The sequence below is a fragment of the Salvelinus namaycush genome, chromosome 1 (genome assembly GCF_016432855.1).
Source record: "Salvelinus namaycush isolate Seneca chromosome 1, SaNama_1.0, whole genome shotgun sequence".
Lineage (NCBI taxonomy): Eukaryota > Metazoa > Chordata > Actinopteri > Salmoniformes > Salmonidae > Salvelinus > Salvelinus namaycush.
Genome location: NC_052307.1, coordinates 47,318,086 through 47,330,442, shown reverse-complemented (window position 1 = coordinate 47,330,442; position 12,357 = coordinate 47,318,086). Strand labels below are relative to the sequence as shown.

Genomic DNA, 12,357 nt, shown 5'->3' with positions numbered 1-12,357 from the left:
ACCATCAGTCAGGTAAGCTGAATTCAGGTAATTATTTATATATCTATTTAAATTGAAATAAACTCCCCATAATACATAAACAGAATACTACATACAAAAAATGACATACAATATATTAATCATTCTCATTGTTTACCCATATAGTTAACCCATAAAATGACATGGGATAGGGTTGAAGTTTAATATAAAATGTAAAAATATATGTACAATATATTTTACAGCAGAACAAACACTATACATTGTTAATTAAGATCCCCAGCAAGAAAACCTAAAATGTCGCTCAAACAGAAGGGGGAACTAACGAGTCACTGACAACAACCAAAATGAAACAAGTGTGGTTTTAGGGGGAGTTCTGAAAGACGTGGGGGTGTCCACTGAAAGTTGACAAGTAACAACAACTGGAACCTTCTGGTAAGCTACCCTGGCAATTTTCTATGTGTGTACCCTGGCCATTCTCTATGTGGGCAACATTGTTAAACATCAGGGAGGAATCCCTGTTCTCTCTGTTACTTTTAGGAGTATTTTCAATGTATTCTGTATTTTGCGGAATAAAAATATGTTTTATATTGAGGGTACTGTGAGATGAACCAGGGTTAAAAATCCCGTCCTCTCTCACAGGTGGCCTTTCTTGCCCCAGCTCAACAAAGCCGTTTTCTCCTGAGAGATCAGTGACTAAGAACTCCTCGAGCTTCAGTACATTCTTCACACGTTTTTTCTGTTGGGGAAAATGTACATTATACACATTAGACTGTGGTCTAGGGTTTTAAGGAGCTTAACTAACACAACACTCTCTCTTTGTACACAACAATTTCCGACATGTGCGTTGCCATGAAAATTACCTCATGGTGTGACTCCAAAAGCCATCGTCCAACAACACTGGCCCCAGGGTTAGCAATTTTTGGAAAGAAATATATTTTGTAGCTGCAGAGAAAATAACACAATAATAGTATGCACAATGTGTTTAAACGAAATATGCAGTGTGGAATTATAGAGAAAAGCCCTTAACCTTCGACACGACACAGTTCTTCGACTTTATGGTTAATTCAATTCCATTCAATATACGGTCGTGGCCAAAAGTTTTGAGTGACACAAATATTAATTTTCACAAAGTTTGCTGTATATGGAATACTGAAGTATAATTACAAGCATTTCATAAGTGTCAAAGGCTTTTATTGACAATTCCATTAAGTTTATGCAAAGAGTCAATATTTGCACTGTTGACCCTTCTTTTTCAAGACCTCTGCAATCTGCCCTGGCATGCTGTCAATTAACTTCTGGGCCACATCCTGACTGATGGCAGCCCATTCTTGCATAATCAATGCTTGGAGTTTGTCAGAATTTGTGGGTTTTTGTTTGTCCCCCTGCCTCTTGAGGATTGACCACAAGTTCTCAATGGGATTAAGGTCTGGGGAGTTTCCTGGCCATGGACCCAAAATATCAATGTTTTGTTCCCCGAGCCACTTAGTTATCACTTTTGCCTTAAGGTGCTCCATCATGCTGGAAAAGGCATTGTTCGTCACCAAACTGTTCCTGGATGGTTGGGAGAAGTTGCTCTCGGGGAAGGGTTGGTACCATTCTTTATTCATGGCTGTGTTCTTACGCAAAATTGTGAATGAGCCCACTCCCTTGGCTGAGAAGCAACCCCACACATGTATGGTCTCAGGATGCTTTACTGTTTGCATGACACAGGACTGATGGTAGCGCTCACCTTGTCTTCTCCGGACAAGCTTTTTCCGGATGCCCCAAACAATCGGAAAGGGGATTCATCAGAGAAAATGACTTTACCCCAGTCCTCAGCAGTCCAATCCCTGTACCTTTTGCAGAATATCAGTCTGTCCCTGATGTTTTACCTTGAGAGAAGTGGCTTCTTTGCTGCCCTTCTTGACACCAGGCCATCCTCCAAAAGTATTTGCCTCACTGTGCGTGCAGATGCACTCACACCTGCCTGCTGCCATTCCTGAGCAAGCTCTGTACTGGTGGTGCCCCAATCCCGCAGCTAAGTCAACTTTAGGAGACGGTCCTGGAGCTTGCTGGACTTTCTTGGGCGCCCTGAAGCCTTCTTCACAACAATTGAACCGCTCTCCTTGAAGTTCTTGATGATCCGATAAATGGTTGATTTAGGTGCAATCTTACTGGCAGCAATATCCTTGCCTGTGAAGCCCTTTTTGTGCAAAGCAATGATGATGGAACATGTTTCCTTGCAGGTAACCATGGTTACTGAAATGCAGTGGAAATATTTTTTGGGGATTCAGTTCATTTGCATGGCAAAGAGGGACTTTGCAATTAATTGCAATTCATCTGGTTACTCTTCATAACATTCTGGAGTATATGCAAATTGCCATCATACAAACTGAGGCAGCAGACTTTGTGAAAATGTATATTTGTGTCATTCTCAAAACTTTTGGCCACGACTATACACTACCGTTCAAAAGTTTGGGGTCACTTAGAAATTTCTTTGTTTTTGAAAAAAAAGTAAAACATTTTGTCCCTTAAATTAACATCAAATTGATCAGAAATACAGTGTAGACATTGTTAATGTTGTAAATGGCTATTGTAGCTGGAAACAGCTGATTTTTTTAATGGAATATCTACATAGGCGTACAGAGGCCCATTATCAGCAACCATCACTCCTGTGTTCCAATGGCACGTTGTGTTAGCTAATCCAAGTTTATAATTTTAAAAGGCTAATTGATCATTAGAAAACACTTTTGCAATTATGTTAGCACAGCTGAAAACTTGCCTTCTTTAGACTAGTTGAGTATCTGGAGCATCAGCATTTGTGGGTTCGATAATAGGCTCAAAATGACCGTAAACAAAGAACTTTCTTCTGAAACTCGAAGGCTTTTCCATGCGAGAAATTGCCAACAAACTGAAGATCTCGTACAATGCTGTGTGCTACTCCCTTCACAGAACAGCGCAAACTGGCTCTAACCAGAATAGAAAGAGGAGTGGGAGGCCCCGTGCACAACTGAGCAAGAGGACAAGTACATTAGAGTGTCTATTTTGAAAAAACAGACGCCTCACAAGTCCTCAACTGGCAGCTTCATTAAATAGTACCCCCAAAAACCAGTCTCGACGTCAACAGTGAAGAGGCGACTCCGGGATGCTGGCCTTCTAGGCAGAGATGCAAAGAAAAAGCTGTCATGACGTTGGCCTGTTGGTGAGGTTTATGACCCCCATAAATACCTTTCCTCTCTCTACTATACAGAGTGACTCTTGGAAAGCCCATTGTTAACATAGAGAGTCTGAAAACATCAAAAGGGTGGGGACCAGAACCATATTTTGGTAATTCTACCAGTAGAAAATATGCGTTGGTACTTTAAGAATATGATATCAGATCAGTTGTCATCTGAGACATTATTACTGATGATAGGATGACAAACTGTATCTTGGAAAGTCTACACATTCTAGTTATCAGATTCACATGGAATTGTTGTGCAATTTAAATGTTTAAATATGAAACTATTTGTGAAATCATGAAATGTAATTTTAGCTTCTAAATGAGAGAATTGTTTCCATAAGGTAAACTCTGTTCACTCAGTGGCCCCGGCCAAGTGAACAGACATTGGTTGTGAACTATGAAACACGCCCTTCTCTCCCCTACTACATAAGCCCTTTACGAAAATGTTATGTTTGTGTTCGTGAGGACGATGGTCCATGTTAAAAGGGCTAATATCAAACTACAGAACTAAACCAACTTCAGCGTGAGCTTAAAGTATGGCAACTTGGTATGAACTTTGAACTCTTATTCACTAAAGAAGTGATACCTCCTAGCCTTTGAGTGAGCAGCAACAGCTGTAAACATGGGCTAGGAAAGGACGGACAAAGTATCTCTTCTACCAAACACACAACGGTACTACAACGCATCCGTTCGACCAGACATTCTACAGAGGACAGGAATATCTCTGTTGGGCAACACGGCCTTCCATCTACGACCAACCTATTGAAGCACAGCTCAGAATAAATATTTCTTGCATTTTCCTTTTCCAAATGGCTGGTTATTTAGAATGCATAAGATTCTGTATTTACGATAGCATAGCTTTACAAGGTCCGATCAGAGACCAAATTTCTTTGTTCCTCAGTCTTCCCGTGCTTTCATTCAAAACCCAACCCCCTTTCTTTGTGTAACCAGCCGTCATATCTGTTCCGTCCGCTAGGGACGTTTTCTTTTATGACATAATTAGTAATCAATGTATGACCCATCGTGTGTATGTGTAATTCTGTGTGATTGTTTAGATATTTAGTAAATAAATGATTAAACCAAATTTTGTATTGCTGATTCAACTTGTTAGCCAGGGTTCGTGAAGATAACCAAGATCTCTACGACTTCAGATGAGACTGAATAAGGTGACGATTAAGAATTGACTGCTATTGATGTAAAAGATTACCAGGTCTTTAAGAGTTTATTCGGAAGATAACAGCTCTATATACATTATTTCGTGGTGCCCCGACATTCTAGTTAATTACATTTACATGATTAGTTCAATCAGGTAATAACAATTACAGAGAAAGGATTTTATAGAATAGTATGTCATATTTCTTAATCCGGCATAGCAAAGACACGACAAAGCCATATCTCAGACTGGACAATAAAAATGTAAGATTAAGGTGGGCAAAAGAACACAGACACTGGACAGAGGAACTCTGCCTAGAAGGCCAGCATCCCAGAGTCGCCTCTTCACTGTTGACATTGAGACTGGTGTTTTGCGGGTACTATATAATGAAGCTGCCAGTTGAGGACTTGTGAGGCGTCTGTTTCTCAAACTGGACACTCTAATGTACTTGTCCTCTTGCTCAGTTGTGCACCGGGGCCTCCCACTCTTTCTATTCTGGTTAGAGCAAGTTTGTGCTGTTCTGTGAAGGGAGTAGTACACTGCGTTGTACGCGATCTTCAGTTCGTTAGCAATTTCTCGCATGGAATAGCCTTCATTCTCAGAACAAGAATAGACTGACGAGTTTCAGAAGAAAGTTCTTTGTTTCTGGCCATTTTGAGTCTATTATCGAACCCACAAATGCTGATGCTCCAGATACTCAACTAGTCTAAAGAAGGCCAGTTTTATTGCTTCTTTAATCAGAACAACAGTTTTCAGTTGTGCTAACATAACTGCAAAAGGGTTTTCTAATGATCAATTAGCCTTTTAAAATAATAAACTTGGATTAGCTAACACAACGTGCCATTGGAACACAGGTGTGATGGTTGCTGACAATGGGCCTATATAGATATTCCATAAAAAAATCTGCCGTTTCCAGCTACAATAGTCATTTACAATATTAACAATGTCTACACTGTATTTCTGATCAATTTGATGTTATGTTAATGAACAAAAAATGTGCTTTTCTTTAAAAAAAAATAGGACATTTCTAAGTGACCCCAAACTTTTGAATGGTAGTGTATCTTGATTGTCCCCCGAAACAAAAATTATTGTGCAGCATAAAAAAGCCAAATACATACATACAAAAACATACACAGACAAGTGGAAAATAATAAGAAAAGAAAAAAACACGAATTAGTGCCATTTTTTCTATTACTCTCGGTGATATGTGTATAGGCATTATCTGATTGGCCATCACGTCATTCATATACAGAAGTTGGATCTTAATTTGATAACACTTTTAGTGCAGCGCAGCAGTAAATGCAGATGAGCTTCATGGTTTACATAAATTCACTGAAAACCCTCACTAATACAAGGTTATATTAACAGTATTGCACTTTTCATGAACAGTTGCCTATTTTTGTCCAGCTAATAGCCTAACCATTGATCAAGCAACATTATGGACTAAATGTTCAAATCCTGTTGCTGCATGATTAGTTTGCTACGACAATACTGATACAATTAACATCCTACAGCTGCATACACATAACCCGAGGGACAGTCAGATAAGGTCTATTCACATATCACAGAGAGCAACAGGAAAAAACAAGCATCATCCCTGATCATTAATGATAAAGAGCCTTGAGCCTTATGTTATGATACTGATGAAGCTAAGTTCACATAAGCAATGAGAAAAGCAAAAGCAATGTATGTGTATGACTTACAAAGTTCTGGATAAGATGAAGAAAACTCCAAGGCCAAGGGTAAGCAGGACGATTAGAGGGAAGGTGAACATAATGAAATAATGTTCTGAAAATGGAGCAAGTTTCATATATTCAGACGTATGTTTATTTTGTAAATCAAAACCAATGTGGACAAAATAACCTTGTGTTTAATATTCTACCAACATTATAATGAGGTATGCATTAAAATACACCAATGCACAAGCAAGCAGCTTTGGACGGAATCAAGCCTGTAGCTAGATGGCATAATTAGAATTGCCCAATTCTAATGATATTATACACTACCATCTTAATACTGTAAGGCTTTCTGACTAATCATATACACTACAGTTCAAAAGTTTGGGGTCACTTAGAAATGTCCTTGTTTTTGAAAGAGAAGCAAAACATTTTGTCCTTTAAAATAACATCAAATTGATCGGAAATACAGTGTAGACATTGTTCATGTTGTAAATGGCTATTGTAGCTGGAAATGGCAGATTTTTTTAATGGAATATCTACATAGGCGTACAGAGGCCCATTATCAGCAACCATCACTCCTGTGTTCCAATGGCACGTTGTGTTAGCTAATCCAAGTTTATAATTTTAAAAGGCTAATTGATCAGAAGAAAGTTCTTTGTTTCTGGCAATTTTGAGCCTGTAATCGAACCCACAAATGCTGATGCTCCAGATACTCAACTAGTCTAAAGAAGGCCAGTTTTATTGCTTCTTTAATCAGAATAACAGTTTTCAGCTGTGCTAACATAATTGCAAAAGGGTTTTCTAATGATCAATTAGCCTTTTATAATTATGAACTTGGATTAGCTAACACAACGTGTCATTGGAACACAGGAGTGATGTTTGCTGATAATGGGCCTATGTAGATATTCCATTAAAAATCAGCCGTTTCCAGCTACAATAGGCATTTACAACATTAACAATGTCTACACTGTATTTCTGATCAATTTCATGTTATTTTAATGGACAAAAAATGTTCTATCAAAAACAAGGACATGTCTAAGTGACCCCAAACTTTTGAACGGTAGTGTATGTTCTCAACAATACTGTACTTAAAGAAGTACTTACCAAAAAGATGTGTTTTAATAGGAATAATTTCCCTTGAAATGTTGTCATTAGAAGTCTCCGCCAGTAAATGAACAGAATAGCCTGTGTTTGCGCGGAGTTTGAAGAATGTGTGCTGCCATACATCTGGCCAGACAGGGATAGCTGAGATGGTGAATAGAATAGCAATTGATCTGTCTGTATATCAACAATAGTTTTAAGACTGATTGTTAACCCAGGGACAAAACAATGACTTTATCACATAGGACCAAATCCTAACTTGAGATCAAACATTCATGCAAAATCCCTCAAATATATAAATTCAAACTGTACAAGTGTAGCACGTTTCATGTTTAATGAAAAAGTTTTAAAAATCACAAATCGCCTGAACTAATATGTAAATAGAGGAAACGCTCTTACATTCGACCTGTATCTCCCCCAGGTGCAGTATCACTCTGTATCTGAGAACCTTGGGGTGAACCTCCTTTCTCTGCCACTCCCACTGTACAGTCACTGTGTTTTTAGTCACATCCACAACGTGCATTCCGACTGCACCTAAAAGAGCTGAAGCAACATAGCATCGGAGGCTCGTGAGGGGAGGACATCTCATAATATAGGCTGGAAAGAAGTGAATGGGATGGGATCAAATACCTGGAAACCATGTGTTTGATACTCTTCCAGTCATTCCGTTCCAACCATTACTCTGCGGCTGTCCTCCCCAATAAAGGTGCCACCAGCCGCCTGTGCGACATATTCTAGGAATAGTAGGAACCCCATTTCACATAAACAATAAGTGAATAAATGTCATGACTTTAACATTAGCCCTACTTACTTCCGTACTCTAGGTTGGCAAAGATTGACTTGGGTGGCCCACACAGTTGATTAGATATGGGGTAAACATTGATTCTGTATGTTGTCCCAGGCTGAAGATGGTCTGAAACAGAGGTGAATGCATTTGCACAGTCAACGTGTCTTATTGCGATCGAACTGTGATACATGTGGTATCAATGCTTTGTCTACTTCATCATGCCCATGCATTTACCTTTCAAGACTGTTGATCTGGTGGAGCCATTCACTCGTTTCCAGTGACTGGATATGGGATGTGCAGCATCAGTGGCCCACTCATTGGCAACCTCACTAACTGGCAGGGATATGTGTCCCACATCCCATTGAAGCACTAGCCTATCATCTTCAGAATTCACCCAAAGTCTTCTCACTGAGGGTAGAGCTAACACCAACATCCACTGTTTAATAAGTTAATTGACCTAATATCGGACCAATTACACAAGGTGAAATGCCTTGCCCCTTCAGGGACTACTGTAATTCATGTCAGTAATGTAAAACACCTATGTTGAATGTCTAACTAAACAGTTTTGATTTTTGAATGAACTGTTCAAGGGCAATCTAGAAAAATACATATAACATCGCTGTAAAATAATTTGACTTAAAGGCTGGAGACAGAGGGCTTATGCATCTGCCATTTCTCACTTCCCTCAGGCTTCTACAGAAATGGGTGATATTGACACAAAAAGGATATTGCACAATTTTGCCAGGGGTGGAGGAGTCTAATCAACCAGATGGTTGTTAAGATTAGAGACTTCTTCTCTACCTCATTTTCTCAGAAGTACATTACATTACCATTTACCACGCATTTAGCCTCTTGTGACAAGCGGTTATTCGACTAGCGCAGATATTTGGTTCTGGGTGTTGAGATTATCACCCATTAAAATGAAAAAGTCAAACACCTCTGTAGTCACTATCTATTCATGGAAACAGACATTTAACTCACTCTGATGAAGACTAAGGTCAATCTTTAGATGAGAGTAAGGGGATCCACCAGCGCTATTGTACGCCATAACTGTGACCTCCAACTCATCCTCGGTCACCACAAGGACCACCTTCAGATCTGTGGTGTTAGTGGTCACACTCAGAGAGGGGTGCTTTGTTTGTGTGTAGCTCACTTGGTACCCAAGAATATGTCCGTGAGCATCATAAACATCAAGGGCCTGAAAAACAAATACATTTTTAAAAGTCAAATGGCCTATTCAGATTTAAGAATATATCTATTGATTGGATAATATATGTACTTTCACTGAAATACTATTTTTTTTAAATACACATACAGTACCAGTCAAAAGTTTGGACACACCTACTCCTTTAAGGGTTTTTCTTTATTTTTACTATTTTCTGCATTGTGGAATAATAGTTAAGACATCAAAACTATGAAATAACACATGTGGAATCATGTAGTAACCAAAAAAGTGTTAAACAAATCAAAACATATTTTATATTTAAGATTCTTCAATAGCCACCATTTGCCTTGATGACAGTGTTACACACTTGACATTCTCTCACCCAGCTTCATGAGGTAGTCACCTGGAATGTATTTCAATTAACTGGTGTGCCTTGTTAAAAGTTAATTTGTGGATTTTTTCCCCTTAATGCGTTTCAGCCAATCAGTGGTGTGACATGGTAAGGGTGGTATACAGAAGATAACCCTATTTGGTAAAAGACCAAGTCTATATTATGGCAAGAACAGCTCAAATAAGCAAAGAGAAATGACAGTCCATCATTACTTTAAGACATGAAGATGAGTCAATCTGGAACATTTCAAGAACTTTTAAAGTTTCTTCAAGTGCAGTCGCAAAAACCATCAAGCACTATGATGAAACTGACTCTCATAAGGACCGCCACAGGTAAGGAAGACCCAAAGTTACCTCTGCTGCAGTGGATGAATTCATTAGAGTTACCAGCCTCAGATTGCAGCCCAAATAAATGCTTCAGAGTTCAAGTAACAGACACAACTCAACATCAACTGTTCAGAGGAGACTGCGTGAATTAGGCCTTCATGGTCGAATTGCTGCAAAGAAACCACTGCTAAAGGATACCAATAATAAGAAGAGACTTGCTTGGGCCAAGAAACACAAGCAATGGACATTTGACCGGTGGAAATCTGTCCTTTGGTCTGATGAGTCCAAATTTGAGATTTTTGCTTCCAACCGCCGTGTCTTTGTGAGACGCAGTGTACGTGAACGGATGATCTCCGTATGTGTGGTTCCCACCATGAAGCATGGAGGAGGGGTGGTGATGGTGTGGGGGTGCTTTGCTGGTGACACTGTCTGTGATGTATTTAGAATTCAAGGCACACTTAACCAGCATGGCTACCACATCATTCTGCAGCGATACGCCATCCCATCGGGTTTGCGCTTAGTGGGACTATCATTTGTTTTTCAACAGGACAATGACTCAAAACACACCTCCAGGCTGTGTAAGGGCTATTTGACCAAGAAAGAGCGTGATGGTGCTGCATCAGAGGACCTGGCCTCCACAATCACCCGACCTCAACCCAAGTGAGATGGTTTGGGATGAGTTGGACTGCAGAGTGAAGAAAAAGTAGCTAACAAGTGCTCAGCAAATGTGGGAACTCCTTTAAGACTGTTGGAAAAGCATTCCTCGTGAAGCTGGTTGAGAGAATGCCAAGTGTGCAAAGCTGTCATCAAGGCAAAGGGTGGCTACTTTGAAGAATCTAAAATATAATATATATTTTGATTTATTCAACACTCTTTTGGTTACTACATGATTCCATATGTGTTATTTCATAGTTTTGATGTCTTCACTATTATTCTACAATGTAGAAAATAGTAAAAATAAAGAAGATCCCTTGAAGGACTAGGTGTGACCAAACTTTTGACTGGTACTGTACATACATGCATACATGCATACATAAATATAAACCTTAAAACAGCAAACCTACAGTTTTTGCTCATCATTATCAAGGGTGTCAATCATTTCGGACCCCACTATACATACAGTTGAAGACGGACGTTTACATACAGACCTAAGACAGGGAATTTTTACTAGGATTAAATGTCAGGAATTGTGAAAACTTCCGACTTCAGCTGTACATGACTGAAAGGTCAATCAGATAAGGCCTCAGATCGGATCATGATGCTGACTTTAAGCAAATCTTGAGTATAGATTTCGACAGCAAGATAAAAGTTGAGGATAAACCGAAGAACAATGTTTTAAACTCAAATGACCTTCCACATAAGCATAAGGTGATGAGGTCCTTGTTTGTTCACCGTCTCCACATGATAACAGATATCTGGCGGTCTAGAGGGTGCTGTGAAAACACAAAAATAAGACCTAGCATGATGTGGCAGTATCAGGAACCCTCCTGCACACAACATCTTATTCTGGCATCCATATGTTGTTTTCAAATGTAGCTTTGTCACACACCACTGAACTAACATACTTTCTGATTCCATAAAGTCTATTTCCCACGATGTAGCTATCCAGGGTAGTTGACAGTCTCAGTAAGGTTTCGAAATGTTGAAGCATGTGTAAGGAATGACTTGGATTTATCATTCATTTTATTACCTCTCTCCAGTGTTTTACCAGTTGTCTCCATGCTCCAGTCACTCCAGTGACCAAATGACAAAATACAGGAAACGGCAATGATGTAGCTGCTGAAAGGCTTGAGGCCTTCAATCGTGTAGACTGCTTTTTCAGCGTTTTCCACAAGAACATCGGCTGGGATCTGGTGTGAGAGATGGCAGTATACCACTGAGTCTCTGTCCCAAAAGGCACCCTATTCCCTACATTGTGCACTTCTTTTGAAAAGAGCCCTATGGGCCCTGGTTAAAGAAGTGCACTAAATATAGGGAATATAGTGCTATTTTGGACGTAGTCTGGGTTCAGGCTTTAACTACCCAAATAAATGTAACATTGGATTAAAATATGCATCATATAACAACATGTGCACTGTCAGAGACTTGAAGATTTCTGGATAGTGAGGTGAGAGCAGAAGAGAATGAAGTCAATACCTGAGTCCATTTGGGTAGTGAGGTGAGAGCAGAAGAGAATGAAGTCAATACCTGAGTCCATTTGGGTAGTGAGGTTAGAGCAGAAGAGAATGAAGTCAATACCTGAGTCCATTTGGGTAGTGAGGTGAAAGCAGAAGAGAATGAATTCAATACCTGAGTCCATTTGGGTAGTGAGGTGAAAGCAGAAGAGAATTAAGTCAATACCTCAGTCCATTTGTCAGTGGTGGCCATTCGGTAACGGACCCGACATCTAGTGTGCAACTTGCTGATCCCCCATGTCACCTCCAGTGAGTTGTCAGAGCCATTGACTGATGTGATGGTAGGACAAGGTGCTTTTACTGTTCCATTTAGCAAAAAGAAAACTAAATGAAAGGCCAAATTCACGTCCCCTCTTACTGTCCCCACATTCCTCACAGTCATACTAAAGAACAGAAAAAA

The 12,357-nt window shown here is 39.6% G+C and overlaps 1 protein-coding gene across 1 annotated transcript; it reads right to left on the bottom strand.

Moving 5' to 3' along the window:
- Positions 1–217: 217 nt before the first annotated feature.
- On the bottom strand, positions 218–12,021 carry LOC120055674 (interleukin-31 receptor subunit alpha). The gene is made up of 10 exons (XM_039003569.1): positions 11,474–12,021; positions 11,134–11,216; positions 8,883–9,099; positions 8,136–8,321; positions 7,926–8,027; positions 7,514–7,657; positions 7,118–7,258; positions 6,038–6,122; positions 840–921; positions 218–715 (listed from the first exon to the last, which is right to left on the bottom strand). The coding sequence occupies exons 1-10, from the start codon at positions 11,502–11,504 to the stop codon at positions 341–343; spliced, it is 1,446 nt and encodes a 481-aa protein (XP_038859497.1). The 5' UTR covers positions 11,505–12,021; the 3' UTR covers positions 218–340.
- Between the last annotated feature and the right edge of the window lie 336 nt (positions 12,022–12,357).